This window comes from Melampsora larici-populina (genome assembly GCF_000204055.1).
Source record: "Melampsora larici-populina 98AG31 unplaced genomic scaffold MELLAscaffold_71, whole genome shotgun sequence".
In the NCBI taxonomy this organism is placed as follows: Eukaryota; Fungi; Basidiomycota; class Pucciniomycetes; order Pucciniales; family Melampsoraceae; genus Melampsora; species Melampsora laricis-populina.
This window is the reverse complement of record NW_006768835.1, coordinates 155,078-175,538: the sequence shown is the minus strand read 5'-3', so window position 1 is coordinate 175,538 and position 20,461 is coordinate 155,078. Positions and strand designations below refer to the sequence as shown.

General features: G+C 44.2%; 2 protein-coding genes across 2 annotated transcripts; one reads left to right on the top strand and one right to left on the bottom strand.

The window, feature by feature from the left end:
* Positions 1 to 1,203: 1,203 nt before the first annotated feature.
* On the top strand, positions 1,204 to 3,388 carry MELLADRAFT_68658 (uncharacterized protein; the record flags this gene model as incomplete). The annotated part of the gene is made up of 7 exons (XM_007417292.1): positions 1,204 to 1,258; positions 1,294 to 1,546; positions 1,685 to 1,688; positions 1,764 to 1,931; positions 1,997 to 2,149; positions 2,534 to 2,688; positions 3,148 to 3,388. 7 exons carry the CDS (start codon positions 1,204 to 1,206, stop codon positions 3,386 to 3,388), a joined length of 1,029 nt encoding a protein of 342 aa, XP_007417354.1.
* Positions 3,389 to 3,525: 137 nt separating this feature from the next.
* Positions 3,526 to 4,449, bottom strand: MELLADRAFT_123558 (uncharacterized protein; the record flags this gene model as incomplete). Its single annotated transcript, XM_007417321.1, has 5 exons — positions 3,526 to 3,554; positions 3,660 to 3,728; positions 3,891 to 3,995; positions 4,084 to 4,164; positions 4,299 to 4,449. The coding sequence occupies 5 exons, from the start codon at positions 4,447 to 4,449 to the stop codon at positions 3,526 to 3,528; spliced, it is 435 nt and encodes a 144-aa protein (XP_007417383.1).
* Positions 4,450 to 20,461: the final 16,012 nt, after the last annotated feature.

Sequence of the window (20,461 nt, the reverse complement as noted above, 5' to 3'; positions counted from 1 at the left end):
ATATCAATCAGATATTGCTTATTTTTTTTCAGTTATCAATTGGGAATAACACTATAGCAGTGTTGATAGTAATACAAAGTGTGCTTTTGAAGTTATATTTCTCTGGTGCCTTATCAGTACTCAATACAACAGAGCTGTTCTGATTGTGTTGTTTTAGAAGAGCAGTCCTTAGACAACTTCTACTAGTCATTTTATTAGTAGACTATCCTCTTCCAGCTCTGTATAACCCTTGTTGGGTTATAAGTTCTACACCGTGTCGGTAGAACAAAGACCAGAGACCTCGATCTTATCCTTGCCTTTGGTGCGGCCAAACGTGCCGAGTATCTTTGGACTCAAACGGCAACCTGAAGGCACATCGAGACGGTTACATCACCGCCACTCGCCATCGACCAGTATGTACAGCACGCCAGCATGCTATCGACGCAGGTGCAAATCTTCCGCCTTCAGCTTACAATGAAGAACGCAAGCAGAAAGCTGAAAGCCAACGCCAAATGATGGAGTTCTTTGATCCGAAAAAATCCAAGGTTAAGTTCAAAAACGAAACCTTGAATCAGATCCTTGCGGTGTGGATTCTCGCTGGGGCGTTGCCTTGGAGCCGTATCGAGGATTACCACCTCCGCCTGGCGTTCCGATATATCCGAAGCGACATCAAAATCTTCGGACGAACTTGGGTGGCCAGAGAGGCCGCCGGGATGTATACGTCATTGCAAGATACCGTATTGAAAGAGATCTTGGTAAGGGTGATGTACTTAACTACTCTCTCCTTCCAAGATCGAATTCACTGACATAGTTTTTGTGGCAGAGGAACAAGGGCAGGTTTACCCTGATTCACGATGGTTGGACAACTGCCAACAACATCCATGCCTTCCTAGGTGCTTTGGTGGCTTTCATCGACGACAACTGGCGATTTCAAGTGCGACATCTTACACTCAAGCTGATTGCTTGGCACCACAACGGCAAATGGTTAGCACAACCGTTGGTTCACTTTATGAAGAAGCATAAGCTTCATTACAAGATGAGTATTTCAATTTTTTCCATATTTCATTAGAACAATAATCTAATTTAGATATGTTTTTCCCTTTTAATTCCACCACATGCTGGCCCAGGTCACCGATTCCGGTTCGAACAACATAACTATGGCCGAAGAGATGGACACTCAATTCCAAATTTCCGAAGACAAACTTCCTGACGCATCACACACCAATGCGCCTTCTACCACAGGATCTTACACATGGAGCCCAAGAACGGACTACGCACGGTGTTTCCTCCACAAGATTTCTTGCACCGTTAAAGGAGGTCTAGCCGAACTCGGACGAACTTCCCCATCGCGAACCCAGCTGCGTGAGTCAACCCTTGGAGCCTTTCCAATCACTGGCAAGTTGCCCGTCATTGCCGAAGAAGACGAAGACGAAGGCGAAGAGCAACCCAAAGTCATCAATATCGATACTGAAGAATCTGATCACGACCTTGAAGTTACACCTGATGAAGAAGATGAGTACGAGACTGACCATGATTCACAACATGAGGTCATACTCTCGGCTCCAGAGTAAGATGAAGATGTCAAGGATAATCACGATGCGGAGGACCCTCTTGAATCAGCAGCTGCACCTGAACCTTCAGGTGCTGAGTGTTTCAAGAACACCACTTCCAAACAGCACGCAAACAAGCTTAACGTTTTGATCAGTAAGGTGAGTTGACACATTGCTTTGAGGTCATATCGCTCTCCAAAATAGAACTGACTGCTCTTTTCTTTTTGTTTGTAGGCTAACTTCATATCGCGCAGAGTGGCTCGATCAGCGGCTTGGAGGCGACATTTTGCAAGGAAGGCGAAGGCTCTCAATCTCAAACTGTTGCCTTTGATTCCGGGCTACAACGCCACACGATGGAACACGGAATTTGACTCCCTCAACAGGTTGGTGCAGGCACAGAAGGTGGGTTGATCTTCCTGCTTCCCATAGTATTTTAGCGCTGACATGTTACACTTCTCACATGTTAGGTGGTCAACAAACTTCTTGCTGAGGACTTGGAACATGTGCGTAGTAGGAAGAGACGCAACAGGAGTTCCCAAAAACCTCGTGGATACTTCCACGAGATTTACTTCTCACCGGACGACTGGAATTCCCTCGAGGAATTGACTAATGAGCTTGCTGTAAGTCCATGACCTTTACTAACTCCTAAGTCAGACTCTTTTACTTATGATTGGGCTTCTCAACAGCCTTTCCTCGACCTGACCAAACGAATGGAGGGCGATGGACCAACCGGATCGATGGTCATTCCCGAGTTCTACGCACTCAAGGTGCACCTTGCAAGTCGTGCAAAGGACCTTCAAGTGGGTGATGCACTCTTACCAATGATTATCTCGATGCAATCTCGTGTCGATAAATACCTCGAAGAAGCTTTACGATGCGATACCACTGTAATGGCAAGTCTTCTCAACCCGTTCTTTCGACTCGAGTTCTACAAGAAGGCTTTTGGGCCTCAAAGTCCCCACACCATCCGTGCGGAAAACCTCCTTCGAACGAAATTCGACAAGCAACGTAAAGAACTCGTGTCAGCTGCTAAGCCCAAGAATAATCCAGCCCCGGCCAAGGAAAACTCGGACTCTCATTCGGTCAATAGCGTGTTTCAGCTATTCACAGCTCAAGAGCCCGAGGTTGAGGTAGATGAAGTCGCAGCCTACCTGAAGGGGTCACATCCGATGTCTCCCCAAGACAATGCCCGTGAAAGCATAGCAATCTTGCCATGGTGGAAGGTATTTTGTTTGTTTTTCTCATATAAAACCTTGCATCAATTTATTCATCATTGCTTTATGTTGTTCTTTGCAGGCAAACAGTACAGTCTTTCCAGTTTTGGCTGCTCTAGCCAGAGACTATATGTCTCTTCCAGCGAGCTCGGCCACAGTCGAACGTACTTTCTCTGCTGCAGCAGATATATGCTCATCCGACAGTGCATCTTTAATCCCACGAACTATCGAATGTTGTGTGGGATCAAGGCTTTGGATCCGTCAAGGGGTGCCTTTGGCACATAAGTATACCGAGGTAAACGATGCAATCAAGACTTTTGGTGGGAAGTTGAAGACCAAAATGGGTAAATGAATCGATTCAGTTTAAAAAAAGTTTCTTTCTTTCAATATAAATATACACGTAGTACACCCCTAATATACATGATGCAATCAAATGCTATGCCGACCCACCTGACCCACCTGTCCCCCCGGTTGCGCAACGGTAACGCAACGGGCAGCGCGGTTGCTGACTGCGCTGCCCATTATGGCTTGAAATCTGATGGGTTGCGCTGCTCCGCAACCCCCCGTTGCTGTTACGCAGCGCAGCGGCCCGGCGTTGGTGAGGGTGATTCATTCTATATAAAACAGACTCATGTTTACTTATAAACACGCTACATACAATGGATGAATTGACAGAAAGAAAAAAGATCACCAAGGAGGACCTTAGATAAATAGAACATGATCAGATAACCGGAAGAAATCTTATAATATACTATATAGGTCTTGATGAGGGCCAAGATTGGTTATAATTTACACTTATCCTCAGGACATTCTGAATGACATATAGTCAACATAGTCAGGTAGAATACAAAAGTGTGTTAGTGATGAGTGAATTTCATAGATTGATTGATGACTGAATTCTGGAAGGTAAACTTACGTTGATTCAGATGTCGACTTTTACAATAGTAAACGATCGGGTTTTTGTCTTTGTCAACCTTTCTGCAAGCTTTTGTTTTTGTGGGAAAATTCAGGAAAGAAACCGATTTTAAAGAGAATCAGTATTCTGATGAATTGCAGTCTTATAAGAGTGATGGTATCTCTAGATAGATAGCTGGAATGATCTGCGTAGTCGATTCCACTTGAGATAATGGATGAAAATTAACTCAACTGATAGGTAGTTTTGGTTTAGTACTAGTTTCAGTGCCGGCATCGCAAGGCAATGATACTTTCGGGCCCAATTCTGTTCCATCGGGAGCAACACAGCCATACGCAGCTGTGAGAAGTTGCAAATTGAAGAAAAAAAGTAAGCGTTCCACGAGTCATTTGCCCATTGATTCGAAAGTGAATTGTTTTTTTCGCACAGGGTGGTTGTTTATCATTCCTTCCACACCATTCACAACTATAGGTGACCACCTCATAACCTGGTTTGGACACTCCGCAGACTTTGAGCATGGGTTTTTTGGAAAGTAAAGTGATCATATGGTTGTGTCAGCTCACATTATCCTTGAAAATAATGGATCATTGGTTGACTTTGAAAAAGTGAAAATGGTGAGCTAGAGTGAACTGGTCGACCTACGATGTTTGCGAGTGTTCCAAGCCGCTGGTAAATCCCAAGAGAAGGTGCATTCTATAGCATTGGCATCTGCGAAGATATGCAACCCGAGATCTTCCGCGAGAAGGAACATGAGCATAAGATAAAGGATTGGGCTCGCTTGCTTCCAAGACATGCTTCACAGAACGATATGTCGATTTATTTAACAAGTCGTAGAGCTCTTTGAATTTAGGAGTCCTTTGTTCAAGTTAACGGTTGTGATTCTATAACGGTTTCACGGCGGAGGATTTGACAGAGAAGTAAGACAAAGTTGATTCCAAAGGGGAAGATCGATGCCTTCCTACAAGTGACCAACTCGTCAAGTTTTAAAGCAGGAATATACATGAGCAGTGCACCAAATGACGTTGAGTATCAGCCGGCAGGGTCTGATCAAGAAGCGCCGTTGTCATTACTTTGGGCATTGCTATGGGTCAGATATTTTTTTTGCGTTGCTTAAAGTGCCTCCTGAGCCGTAGGCTATCCAAACTGAACTAAGTCCACTCGCTTGAGCTGTACTACAACTTCTTCTTTGATTTTAATGCCAATTGAGTTTTCACATACTCTGATTGTCCTTTGTCCCTCCTCCATTTATCTGATTGGCCTACTTTGATGACCGGAATCAAATAAATGCCACATATGTTGCTTTTCCAGTGAAATTGGTCATTTACTAATACCACCAATGCTTTGTTTGAACCATATCTGACTTCCGTCTTTGTTTCTTTTGTTATTTCATCATCATTGTTGCTTGTCAGACAAGGTTGCTTTTGCTCCACAATTCCTATAAATTGCCTCCCTTTCTCAGGAAATTTCATGATTATTACTCAAACTCCCACATAATCCTACAGCATCTCTCCTTTTCATCTCCCCTGCAAATCATATTCAAATTTCCACTCAACTACCTTATTAGCAAACTTTCTTTGACTATACAAGAGGACAATCTTGTAGAGGTACTTAGGTTCTTTACAAATCTTGAGGCCGGGATGGTGTGCTTCCCAAATCAAATACACCTTGGCAATAAAAGTAGTTCGTGAAACGGTCTAAGTATGAGGCTTCCCTTGAAAAATATAAATAGTTGTGCTGAAGGTTTTTTGTGCAACAAATATGTGATTAGTAATTACCAAGTTTGGATCAAGTGGTCTCCCCAATGATTCTGATCTGAAGAGATCACAAAGAGCCCATTTTTTGCATCATAAGACATGAGCAACTATGGCAAGCAGTGAATCCTGTGCCAACATTACTAAAATTGTTGTAATTAAACATATAGTGCTAACTTAACCAAGTCCCTCTTGGACAAGCAAGTAGTTGAAAGAGGGACTGATTTGGCCTGTGAGCCAAATGGTTTTGGCTGGGGACTTTTTCAACCCTCAATAGCCCCATCCGCTGTGAATAAACATCCTCTGGACCTAAGAAAGGCCTTGTGTGCCTGCTCAACCTACACATGCGGGTCTTTTGAGTTTATTTCTTGGGTTTCAGAATGTACTAGAAACCAGACTCAAAAAATTGAGTATTGTGTAACAATCCAGCTTGCCTGGTGTGAGGTTTTGACATGTTGAACAGCTTTCTCACGAATTGTGGTGTTTTTTCCAAACTCTACCCTCTCATTACTCTGAAATAAATGGGCCAGATATGGAGTGAGATGGAATCAGCAGGCACACCAGGCAGTTCTTGGGTCCAGAGGATATTCATCTGCAGGGGACAGAGCTATTGAGGATTGAAAAAGTCACCAGCCAAAAAATTTTGGCACACCCGCCAAATTTCATGTACAAGCCTCCCTTGACTACTTGCTTGTCCAAGAGGGATTTGATTAAGTTAGTGTATAGTGCGCAAGTTGTCTATTTCTATCTTATTTCATATCCAGTGACTGTTTTTTTACTTGATCTAATTCTACTTTTTATCTTTCTGCATGATATTCAAAAGATATACATCATTCAACAAATATATCACACTTGGATCAAATTGGAGGAAGATCCTGTCTGATTTGTTTCATGATAATCTTTGTCATAACCACATGTAGCCTTAGTTCAAGCTACTGTGTTGGATTTGGAAGCCAAGTTGGCAGCTGTTCATCTGAAACGGCTCTCTTTGGCACTTGGTTTCGGCCAAGGAAGGATGTCTAGGGTTCACATGCTAAAAAATAGCTTTTCATTGAGTAATTCCCAAGGGTAACTCAGGATTATATGCTACTGAAAGGTTACACATGCTAAATTAGCAATTACATATGCACATATGTTTGTAAGGATCCTTTGAGATCATCTATGGATCACATCACATGATCTGCACATTGTAACATCCTTGATGTAGTTGTTTCACACTGGATGTGCACTTTAACATTCTTTTGTTGTTCTGACAAGTATATGAACCCTTGATGTTTTCTTTTCTTTTTGTTCTTCATCCTTTACAATAACAATTCAGTTTACATAGCTTAAACACTCAATCAGTCCATCAATATCAACCTTCAAAAGCCCTTATATAATTCTCCTTCAAGCCCTTTTACTATCAGTAGCCATGGATTCATGGTCTTTCAAATATTTCTCTCTTTGAGGAACATTGTCAAGCACTAGCTGTAAGGCTCTATACAAGAGCCTTCACTGGGGTCCGGAAACTAGTCCAGCACAACTCTCACGGGAGCAAAGACGGACTTGGAACTTCTGTATAATTACGAGCTAGCTCTGGAAAGTCCAAATAGATGCTCTCAGTGGAGTCAGTAAACACTCTAAAGTAGAAAGAACAAGAGAAAGAGGAAAAAGGTTGAAATCTCACCTAGCTCTGAAAAGTCCAAATAGATGCTCTCAGTGGAGTGAGGACTCTCCAAAGCCGGGCGTTGGAGAGAAGTATAAAGTATCCTTGTCTGATCCCATGAACTCATCCCATAGCCTTCTGCCTACATGTGTACCCTCACACTAGCCTACATATGTGAAACATGTGTAACCAACTTGTAACACCTGTATATCAACTATTACATGTTTGTCTCCTTGCTCATCAAGCTTCCTTATTGACAGTTGCATTTTGCGCATACACAATGCCTATATGCCTCCTTGTAAGTGCACCCTACCGCAATGGCACAGCCTGCAACACAATACAGTATTTTGAATCACTGCTTGTGTGTTGCCCCTACAACATCTAGCCTCATCACCACCATCAAAGAACGGAGAAAAAGCAACAGAACCATCATCAACCCCCCAAACTAAAGATGTCTAAGCCACAAGCCTCAATTTATGCCCCACCTCAAGAGAATTTAAGAACTAAATAAACACAACATAGCTGCTATAACACAGTTCATGTCAGGACACATCAATTCTACAGGGGTCCAAAGGCACGACAAGACCTGTGGAGTTCCATAAAGGATTGGGGATAACGGCCCGAGGATCAGACCATTGAGTAATGGCTTGGGGCAAGCTACATAGATACTTGCCCAAGGAGCGTGAGATGATACATGTGAAAATTTTCTATCATCACACCACATCTATCCCCAAATCCCTTTTCATCACCAAAGCAAGGAAAGATCTCAACTTTCCTTATAAACACTGATTTTTCTTTTGCCTCCCACCCACCCCTGCTCCCGCCACGCAGAGAACCACCCTAGCTAGGCGGTCTACGGCCTCAGGGCCACCCCCACACACGCGAAAACCTTCTCAGCATAAGAAGGTTCTAGCAAGATAGATTTACTGTGCTAGGATAAGATTCTTTGTATACAGACACAACAGTAGGAAATAAACACATACACAACATAATCACATGATCTAAGAGTGTTCTGGTATGATCCATGACACATGACCCGGGTATGTCACAGACCCGTGACAGGTGCCAGACCAGAGCCGCACTTGTACCCAGACCTCACACTATAGTTGCCTCTTCTTCATGCTACACCAACTATAACACCTAGATCTGGCATCAGTCTCTCACCCTCTATCCCCAAGCCGTGACCCCTTGCCCGGTCATAACATATTGTAGCATCCATTTCAAGATAGAAGGGAACAGAAACTGAAAAGAAGAAAAGAAGAAATAAAGAAAGAAGAAAAGAAGAAAGTTAAAAAAAATTTTAACCAAGCAAAGAAGTCAAGAAAGAAGATTTTTTTTTATCTCTCATATTATAGAAGTTGAAGTTAGTAAGATTACAAGTTTATTGTCAAAGAACCACCATTGTCACCACCCCACCACCACCTCACAACGCCTTCCTACCAATTACCCTTTGAGGACGCTACCTTGCTTGAGGACAATACTTGGCACGATATCACACCCGGCGACGAACCATCGGATAACATGGCCACCGCCAACGATATCGAACGCCTATCCCGGCAGATGGCAGACCTTAATGCTAGACTGCTCGAAGAATCCGCTCTTCGTCAGACTGCCGAAGCCCGTGTGGTCGCCCTCAAAGCCGCTGCTCGATCACCACCACCACCTACTGGTGTTCCCGCCCCCCCACCAGTTGATTCTACACCTGGTGGCGATACTCGTATCCAAGTTGCACGCCCCGAGCGATTTATGGGCGCTAGAGGAGCTACCGTCGAAGCCTACGCCAGTCAAGTAGGGTTATATGTTGCGGTTAATTCGAGCCTCTTCACGACCGAAACCACAAAGGTCATGTTTGCTTTCTCTTACCTCGGTGGTGATGCCATCCAATGGGCCCAACCGTTTTTACGCCGGGCACTGCAACCTATCGAGGGGGAGACTCCCGTTACCTTCAAGGAGTTTACCGACGCCTTTGAATCAGTCTTCTTTGATTCTGATCGTCGCCAACGTGCGGAAAAGGCCCTGCGTGCTCTGCGCCAAACCAAATCGGCGGCTGAGTACACGATCCAGTTCAATCAATTAGCACCGACAACTGGATGGGAACTTACTACCCTTATCAGTCATTATTGTCAAGGGTTGAAGACCGATGTACGTGTTGCGATGATCCGAGAGCAATTCAAATCGCTCAAAGACATCACCCGGTTTGCTTGTGCCATCAATGGCGAACTTCGTGGCGAGGCTGTCTCCTACACTGCACCTCCTCGAGCCAGTACCTCAGACGCGATGGACATCTCGGCGACTCGGTTTGCCATATAGTCGGATGAGTACAACAAACGGATGAGGGAGGCTTTATGCTTCAGTTGTGGTAAAAGTGGTCATCGAGCTAGGTGGTGTAAGGGGAAGGGTCGTGATAGAAGAGGTGGAGGCGGAAAAGTAGCTGAATTGGAGGCTAAGATTGCTGCGATGGAGGTTGAATTAAGGGGAGGTTCAGGTTCATCAGCTGCTGATAGGTCAAAAAATGGAGACGCTCGGGAGTGACGGATGTGCCACCCCCGGGCCTAGACAAGAAGGAAAAGGACTTACTAGGGAATATAGATACTATTCATGATCATGCAATTCAGGGTTCCGACCCATGTGCCTTCACCTCTATATCCCTGTCCAAATCCCCCTGTGCCACGTCCCCTAACCCCAATTCGACCCCAGCGCGAGCTTTGATTGACTGCGGCTCAATGCACGAAGTACTTGGTACTAAGTTTGTTGAGCGTAGCGGCCTACCTATCTCTGATCTTCCAAAAGCCGGTGACGTATACGGCTTTGACGGTGCTCCTCGAACTGTTGCCCACGACACCACCCTCTATATCGACGACAATGAGTCAAAAACCCAATTTTTAGTCACGAAGATTGAAGACTCTTACAATGTGATCCTTGGAATGCCTTGGCTGAAGGAGAACAGCCACCACACCGACTGGAAGACCGGCACACTTCGACCAAAAGAACCTGCAATTCAAATTGATGCATTAGCTCATGATACGACAACTGAAGACTCCGATAAATCACTTACTGAACCTGACCAAAACCTTGCTGCCATCGAAGAGGTATCGTCTATTCCGGAAAACACCCCGGAGAGCTTGATAGCGCGGATGGGGGATGCTAGGAACATTGACAAGGGGGTTGTTAGTTCTACTAACGTTAGACCCCCGCAAGGTGAGTGTGATACAGTTATAGATCCCTTACCCCTTGTCACAGATGACAAGTTTCAATGCCTCCTACAACAGACTTCACCTGAAATCGAGTCCCAGACAATATCACCGGCCACACCGACCACCAAAGACGCTGTGAAACTTACCAAACCCAACCAAAACCTTGCTACCACTGAAGAGGTATCGTCTATTCCGAAAAACACCCCGGAGAGCTCAATAGCGCGGATGGGGCATGCTAGGAACATTGACGAGGGGGTTGTTAGTTCTACTAGCGTTAGACCCCCGCAAGGTGAGTGCGATATAGTCACAGATCCCTTACCCTTTGTCACAGATGACAAGCTTCGTTGCCCTTGACAACAGCCCCAAACCATGATCGAACCAACTGACCAACATGAAGACATCAAACCTGCCGCGAGGGTCCTAACCACACCCTGCGCGTAGCCTGATCCAAAAAACACCCCGAATGACGCCAACGTACAGGAGGGGAAAGAAAGGACAAGTGGCGAGGGGGCTCTCCTATCAATGGAGATACAGCCCCCGCGAGGTGAGGTCAATACTGTTAAGACCCTTTCTGTGGTACCAGATGACAAGCTTCGAAACCCTGGACATAGAATTGGTGAAATCTTAGCTGCGCGATCATCTTGGAATATCTCAGCTAAGCTGGCAGCGGACAGTGGGAAGGACAAACCTGAAAAATCGCCGGAGGAGCTCGTACCCACACGTTTCCACAGGTACCTAGATATGTTCCGAAAGACTAAATTGATGACCTTGCCGCCGCACCAACGCTACGACTTCAGGGTGGACCTCATACCTGGTGCGACTCCACAAGCTGGGAAGATTATTCCCTTATCGCCAGTGGAGGAGGCAGCCTTGGACGCCATGATCAATGAGGGCCTAAGCAAGGGAACGATCCGCCAAAAAACGTTGCCTTGGGCGGCCCCTGTGTTGTTTACTGGCAAAAAAGACGGTAATTTAAGACCGTGCTTTGATTATTGTAAGCTTAATGCACTTACTGTCAAGAACCGCTATCCGTCACCGTTAACCATGGAGCTCGTGGATAGCCTACGTGATGCTGAGAGGTATTCATGTCTGGACATGAGGAACGGCTATAATAATCTGCGGGTCAAGGAAGGGGACAAAAAGAAATTAGCGTTCATATGTAAACGAGGACAATTTGAACCACTGGTCATGCCCTTTGGGCCAACAGGTGCCCCTGGGTTTTTCCAATTTTTCATCTCAGATATTTTTTGTGATAAGATAGGAAAGACTTTGGCCGCATACCTGGATGACCTACTAATTTATACCCCGGCAGGCGTGGACCACGAAAAGGTGGTTGAAGAGGTATTGGAAACCCTCAGAGCACATAGCATCTGGCTCAAGCCCGAGAAATGCAAATTTTCCTGCGCCAAAATTGACTACCTTGGTCTGTTATTCTCGAAGAATAAAGTGCGAATGGACCCCTTGAAAGTGTCTGCTGTCACCAAATGGCCGATCCCAGTGAATGTGTCCCAGGTCCAACGTTTTTTGGGGTTTGCGAACTTTTACGACGTTTCATTGGCGGATTCTCAAAGATCACCCGACCGCTGCACGACCTAACCTGCGATAAGACACCGTTCATATGGGGGGAAGCTCAGGAGAAGGCTTTTAATACTCTTAAAAGATCGTTTACCACTGCACCTGTCTTGAAAATTGCCAACCCATATAAGCCCTTCATACTTGAATGTGATTGCTCCGATTACGCATTCGGCGCGATCCTATCCCAGAACAACGACAAAGGAGTTTTGCACCCGGTAGCGTTCCTTTCACGATCACTTGTCCAAGCTGAACGGAATGTTACAATCTGACGGAGCAGGGATTGTTACGATTCAGAAATGAAACCTTGAATCTAAACAACTATCCCGCGAACTGAATTACTCACCTGACGGAGCAGGGATTGTTACGATTCAGAAATGAAACCTTGAATCTAAACAACTATCCCGCGAACTGAATTACTCACCTTCATCCAAGATGATATGAGAATAACTTGGATCAGTTTATCATTCCATCACATACTAAACAAACTAGATAAAAGTTATGAAAAACAAAGAAACATTAAATCATTAAAAGACTTACCTGACGGAGCAGGGATTGTTACGATTCAGAAATGAAACCTTGAATCTAAACAACTATCCCGCGAACTGAATTACTCACCTTCATCCAAGATGATATGAGAATAACTTGGATGAGGAAAGAAGAAATTCGAAGTTCGCTGCTCCATCAGGTATATGAGCTATACAGGATCAACTGAGTTAGGTTTAGAATGAGTACAACCGGTCTCGTAATCATGTCAATACACACATGTCAAATGATAGAAATGAGAAAGAAATTACATATACATAAAAGTTCATGAAACGTGAATTCTAATTAATGATTCTTGTACTTTTACTTCAACATCCCCCCTATTTCAACGCATTTCTATAGCATGTTGTTGATCCTGAGAGCATGATTTAAAGCTAAAGGTCCCAATGGTTTCGTCAAATGATCCGCCAACATTTCTTCGCTTGGAATATGATGTATTACGAGATTGTTAGACTGAATAAGATCTCTAATGTAATGATGACGTCTATCAATGTGTTTCAATCGTGCCTTGATCCCATCTCCAGTCGCAGTAAATATCACAGATGTGTTGTCAATAAAGAAAGGTGTGGGCAAATCTAGTTGATGCATAATGTCGAAATAAAAAGACCTCACCCATGCCATGTGTTTCGCACACTCAGTTGCGGCTATATATTCGGCCTCTGATGTCGATAAAGCTACCACAGGCTGGCGTTGTGATTTCCAACTGACGGCCCCATCTGCAACCGTAACAACAAACCCGGTGACTGATCTTCTGGTGAGTGAGCATTGCGAGAAATCAGAGTCCGAATAAGCTTGTGGCTCAGCAATCCCCCCAGAGTAGGTAATAGAGAGATATTGAGTACCTTGCAGATATCGAAGAAGGTGTTTGGCAGCAGTCCAGTGAGTAATCGTCCATGATGAATTGAATTTAGATAATTGAGACACTGCATACGAGATGTCTGGTCGTGTGCAAGTAGATATCCATTGAAGACATCCCACTAGTTCTTGATAAGGAATATTCTTAGCTTCTTCAATTTCTTCTTCGCTCCCAGGCATGAGTATGAGCTTTTGAGGCAAAGGAGATTTTGCTGGTTTGCAGTTCAACATGGCGAAACGTTCTAACACAGCCTCAATGTAGTGCGATTGTGATATTTTGATTTCAGAGTTGTCGTCAGAGATAGTAAGTCGAATGCCTAGATATAGCGTTGGTTTATCATTCCATTTGAGTTTGTACTTAGAATCAATGAATATTTTGAATTTGTCAAATAAATCATCATTGTCACAAAACACCAGTGAGTCATCGACATGAAGATGAAGAATGAGTAAACCTAAAGAACTACGAAGGATGTATACAGCAGTATCTGAATCAATTGAATATAGTTCAAAACCCGCAGCGGTTGCTCCAAAATGTTGTTGCCAGCGTCTCGCCGCTTGTTTTGTACCATAGAGTGATTTGATGAGTAACCATACACGATGTCGGAGAATGGGGTTCTCAAAACCAGTAACTTACTTTGCATAAACTAAGTCTTTCATGTTACCATTTAGAAAGGCGGTAACAACATCGAACTGACGGACCTTCATTCGCCGTTTACCTTTAGCTCTGGGTTTGATAGTTGATAGAGCTAATAGGATGCGAAGTGAGTCAATCTTTCCGACGGACGCATAGGTATCATCATAATCCAATCCCTTGATTTGATGATTACCTAACACCACCCATCTAGCTTTGTACCGTATGACGCGATTGTGTTCGTCACGCTTCTTGTTGAATATCCACATTCCCCCCAGAATGTTGGCACCGGGAGGCGGATCAACTAGCTTTCCTACACCGTGTTGAGTGAGTGAATCAAATTCTTGCTGCATCGCATGCACCCAGGCCTGCTTATCGGGACCATTCATCGCTTGTGAATATGTAGGACTATCTGGATCTGTCCCCGTTGTCGCCGAGAATCCATAGTGATTTGGAATCATTGTCTTGTGACCAGTGATAATCATCGGAGATGATGAGAAACTAGCAGCATCGGATTCGGCAGAGAATCCATAACGCTCTGGTGGTTTAGAGACTCGAGATGATTTTCAAACAGCAACCGGAGCTGACTGCTTTATGGCTTTGGTTCGAGGCTGCTGGACTGGTACAGTTTCGGCAGAAGTAGATGACGGTACTGAAGTCACAGGACCCGGAGGTGTGGTAGGCGGTCTTTGTGGTGAAGACGGTACAATGACATTTGGCGGAGTTGCTTGCGGCGGTGTAGCTAACCTAGGAGGCGTTTGTTGTCTCACCTCCTGAGTTGGTAATGACTTAGCTGACGACAGTGGCGAAGAGTGAATGGAAACCGGGGATGTAACATCCGGCATGGGAACATCCTCCAAAGGTAAATCAAGCAGATGACTTATCGAAGATGCAGATGAGTGTGGAGATGGGGCTGATAAAGATGAGGTTGACGATCTCGATGATATTGATGTACGATCACGAAGAGTCTTGTCTTTAACAACCAATGGTTCGGGGCGAGTAATCTTCGTATTAGTTTTTGTTGAAGAAACTTCAGTCTGAACATCTTTGGGCGCATGAATAGAACCCGAGAGAGGTATCGTCTCCTTCGGTTGATAAGGCCATGGTGGAGAGGATTCACCATCATCTGATTTTGACTCAGATTCATTTTGAAGAACGTCAAAACGATTAGGTGAAGCTATTGCTGGAGTTTTGGAACGTGACTCGGATTCCATCTCTGGCGGTTGAGATCTCTGTTGGCTGACATATTCAGGAAAGATGAGTTCATCCTGCACGCTTGGAGACAGGGAAGGGTGTTGGGCTGGAAAGATGTCTTCACGATACACAACATCACCCGTGATGAATATTCGCCCGGTTTGCTTGTCATACAAACGAGCCGCTCTCGCACCTTCTTCCAAACCCACGAAAATGAATCGTTTGGCTATCGGTCCGACTTTTGATTTTCGGTCCCGATCCACTGCAAAGCACAAAGATCCAAATGGTTTGAGACAATCGGTATCAAAAGGATGTACATGGCCTGGAAGAAGTGCTTTGAGAACTTCCATCGGAGATTGATGTTGTAAAGCTGCTGATGGAGAACAATTGATTTGGAGACACGTGTACTTTGCAAGTTCCCCCCAAAGTGAAAGAGGCAGGCCAGATTGATTCAATTGAGATCTGATCTTGCTCAGCAGAGTCCGATTGTATCGTTCAGAGACAGAGTCGGCAGTAGGGCGATTCGCAGGACCCTTTTCTTCTTCAATGCCCCCATCTTTAAGAAATTGTAGGAACTTTGAAGAAGTATACTCTCCTCCCCGATCAGACTTCAGCTTCATGATCTTTACTCCACACTTCTTCTCCATGAGAGACTTGTATTGTTTAAACGCCTCAAAAGTTTGGTCTTTGGATTTCAAAAGGAAAATTGTACTATAACGCGTATGATCATCGATAAAAGTGACAATGTATTTGAAACCGGTTTTGGAGGAAGGGGATATAGGACCGACAAGGTCACTATGTACAAGATTAAGTAGACCAGGTGACCGGTGAAAAGAGCGAGTGGATGGAGTTTGAGTGAGTTTTCCCATAGCACAAGAATCACAAGGCAAGAAATCTTTTCGACTTAAAGACAGCAATTTATGACGTTTGAGAAAAAGAATAACAGCATCTGGATGTAAGTGACCTAATCTCCTGTGCCAAAGGGTCGCAAATTTTTCAGGATCAGTGTATGAAAAATAGGCTTTCGATAGTTGATGACCGAAAATCGGAGTCCACAGGCGATTGGTGTTTGAATTACGTCGCATCCGTAGAAGCTCCTTGCCTGTTGAATCTGTTATAGTTCCAAGAGTTTTGCAGAAGGAAGCATTAAACCCATCGTCACATAAACGTCCAACAGAGATCAAATTTCCGGTCAATTCGGGAGAGTATAGAACATCTCGAAGGATTAGAGAGTCGAACCTAACAGTGCCTTTGCGCTTAGCCCATATCGCTCCATCCTGAGAAGCCACCCCGATTCGTGTTGGCTTTATCGGTTTTAAGTCAGACATGAGAGAAGAGTCGGAAAACATGTGGCTGGTGGCTCCTGTGTCACAAATGATCGGCGTATTGTTGGACGTCGTGGCAGAGAAAGCTGATTCCCAGTACGACACATCTTCGTCAGCTTCAGGAATGGATCGAGTCAACTGAGCCGAGACAGATGTATTGGCTTGATTGGATGATTTCGAAGATTGACTCTTTTCAAATTCAAGGAATGCTCTATACTTCCTAGTACGACAATCCTCATCAGTATGACCTATGTGACCAAGAGAACATTTGAGATTGGAGTTGGATGAGAATTGATTCCCAGAACGATCGTTCCTCTTATTGGCTTTTGACTTGTAATTGGTTCGTGGACGGTTTGCAGATAGGGCTGTGTCTGAGATGGTTGAAGATGAATTACGAGTCGCTTCAATTTTAAGAAGAAGAGAATAGAGTCTAGGAAGAGTAAGAGTTTCAAAATTTGCAAGAAGACTTTGAACGAGAGGGGTGTATTCAGAGGGTAATGATTTTATGAGAATTATCGCGATGAACGGTTCAGAGATCTTAAAATCTGGGGTGGACGCAAGATTACTAAGGATGTCATTATGTAACTTGCGAAACTTGGCAATATGTTCTGATAATTCTTCGTCGGAGTTTAATTTGAGTGAGATTATATCAGAGAACATGTGCGCGGTAGACAAACCTCCTGCATCATCGTGATGTTCGCATAGTGTTTTAAAAGCTGTTCGAGGCGAAGTACATGTTCTGATGACTTGAAAGTTTTCTTCATCAATTGTTGAATGTATCGCAGCTAAAGCTCTTGATGAATTAGTTTCAAATTCTTCTAATTCAATAGGATCAGTAGGTACAGGTAAGTCTTTCAGTAAAAATTTAGACAAACGCTGCCCTGCTAGTAGAGTAGTTAATTTGAGCTTCCAGTCATTAAAAGTACCAGTTGACAATTTAACTATTGATTGATATGGACTTAAGGAAAAGTCTTTTGAGTCTGAGATGTTCATGATGGGTTTATAATCAATTTGAGGTGGTGGGGTTGTATTTTTAGGTATTGAAGGTTGAGTAGTTTCAGCCGGCGGTTTGGTTGTACTAGATTCTCCAGGTTTCGAATCTGACTTGACGTCAGTGGTGCTGTCAGGGTTCATGAGACGTCTTGTGGCGTAATTCGAAGATCGGGGACAGGATTAGATCGATTAGGTTCAAATCTGAGCTGCTTAGAATGTGATGGAAAGAGTACCGCAGACGTGGATCACGCTGGGCTCATAACCTGTTACAATCTGACGGAGCAGGGATTGTTACGATTCAGAAATGAAACCTTGAATCTAAACAACTATCCCGCGAACTGAATTACTCACCTTCATCCAAGATGATATGAGAATAACTTGGATCAGTTTATCATTCCATCACATACTAAACAAACTAGATAAAAGTTATGAAAAACAAAGAAACATTAAATCATTAAAAGACTTACCTGACGGAGCAGGGATTGTTACGATTCAGAAATGAAACCTTGAATCTAAACAACTATCCCGCGAACTGAATTACTCACCTTCATCCAAGATGATATGAGAATAACTTGGATGAGGAAAGAAGAAATTCGAAGTTCGCTGCTCCATCAGGTATATGAACTATACAGGATCAACTGAGTTAGGTTTAGAATGAGTACAACCGGTCTCGTAATCATGTCAATCACACACATGTCAAATGATAGAAATGAGAAAGAAATTACATATACATAAAAGTTCATGAAACGTGAATTCTAATTAATGATTCTTGTACTTTTACTTCAACACGGAACTATGGAATATTTGACAAAGAACTGTTAGCAGTTGTGGCGGCGTTTAAGGAATGGAGACACTATTTGGAAGGAAACCCAAATAGACTTGAAGTGACAGTTTTTACTGACCACAAGAATCTCGAAACCTTCATGACGTCGAAACAGCTGACCAGACGTCAGGCAAGGTGGGCGGAAACGCTGGGATGCTTCGATTTCCATATCAAATTTCGACCGGGAAGCCAATCTGCGAAGCCCAATGCATTATCTCGACGCCCTGATCTTGAACCTTCCTCTGATGATAAGTTATCCTTTGGTAGCCTTCTCAAACCGTCAAACCTCTCCGATGCATCCTTAAATGCAGACCGAGACAGTATTGAAGCCTGGTTCCAAGACAAGACGGTAACCCACGACGACGTTGAGAGCTGCTTTGAGCAAGATGTTATGGAGTCAACCTTGGATGAAGTAATTGAAATTGATGCTATCGAGAGATCGGAAGGCTTACCAGTATGGACGGATGAGCTCATTCTAGAACGCATTCGAGAAAACTCCAGACTTGACCCACGGATCAACAGCTTGATGAAGGCGGTACAGTCCAATGATGCCGAAGTACTGAAGGGAGTAGCGCAAGACTACGAAGTCCAAGACGGTGTCCTATACCAAGACGGGCGAGTCGAAGTACCAAACAATAAGACCTGTAAGTTTGAGATACTGAGAAGCCGCCACAGTAGCGCATTAGCTGGCCACCCAGGGAGGATGAAGACACTCAACTTAGTACAGCGGCAATACCGCTGGCCGTCGATGAAGGCATACATCAACAAATTTGTTGATGGATGTGATTCATGCCTACGGGTGAAAGCATCAACTCAAGCGCCGTTCGGATCACTTGAACCACTGCCGATACCTGCAGGTCCCTGGACAGACATCCGCTACGATCTGATTACCGACTTACCTGTGTCGAATGGGAAGAATTGCATTCTGACCGTTGTTGATCGGCTAACTAAAATGAGTCATTTTATATCCTGCACAACCGAGATGAATTCAGAAGAATTAGCTTCACTGATGTTAAAGAATGTGTGGAGGCTTCATGGCTTACCAAAAACAATAGTCTCTGACCGTGGAAGTGTGTTTGTGTCGAAGGTAACCAAGTCCTTATGCAAACAATTAGGGATAGCCTTACACCCATAGACGGCCTACCACCCCCAAACAGATGGTCAAACCGAGATCGTCAATAAGGCTGTGGAGCAATATTTACGCCATTTCACTTCATACCAGCAGAATGATTGGGAGGACCACTTACCACTTGCAGAGTTTGCCTACAACAACAGCACCCATTCATCCACCGGCGTATCCCCCTTCAAAGCCAATCTGGGGTACGACCTGACCTTTGGAAGGTTACTGTCGACAGAGCGATGTATACCGGTAGTAGAAGAACGCCTAAAGAAAATTCAAGAAGTACAAGAGGAGTTACAAGAAATAATGAAGAGAAATCATGATACTCACATTTGACCTACACCAGACTGGGACATCAGAAATGAAGTTTGGCCAAGTCTGGCTCGCCGCGCAGCCAGTAGCGCGCGGCGTGGCGTGGCGCTACGGCGCGGCGCTGCCGCGCCTCTACCCGGGGCTTCCAGAATCGGGGTGTTACGCCCGGCGCTGACATTCCGGGACCAGGAATATTTCCCCCACCCTTTACCCTATCTGTATCAGCCACCTCCATGCCATTGCTACTTTGGATTTCTATAGTCATTACCCCCATTCCATCACCAAATCCTCATCAAGCCTCTCATTCGATCCAAATATTCTATTCAGGCATTTGGAACAGGAGCCGGATCTCAATCTTCAACATGTGGCCATTTGGCACTGATCTTTTTTGGAAGTTCTACTCGATCTCAATTGTCAATACGAATACGTGGACCGAATCTCTTTTGTATCAAATGTCTTATCCATGTACAAAGGTAAGTCTCTGTTCGATTTTTCCATCCCCATCGACTAAGTAAACATTTCTGTTGACTGATTTTTATCTTATCTCACATTACTTTCTATCAATCTATTCCCTTGAAATCATTACATCCCTTCCGAATCCGTCCCTTTCAATTTCTATTATAATCTATTATAATATCAATAAACATGTGTAACTCAACCAAGCAACCCATGATTACATCTTTCCTCTCAGGTGGGTACAAGACTGACCAAGGAGCTCCAGCACCTCGACGATCATCTTGACAAATTACACCAGCCAGGCGTGCACCAGGCATGATAACTCCATCTGCCGACTCTCGCCGTGGTCTTCTGTTTGATGGAATCCGAGATGTCAGAGAAGCACACA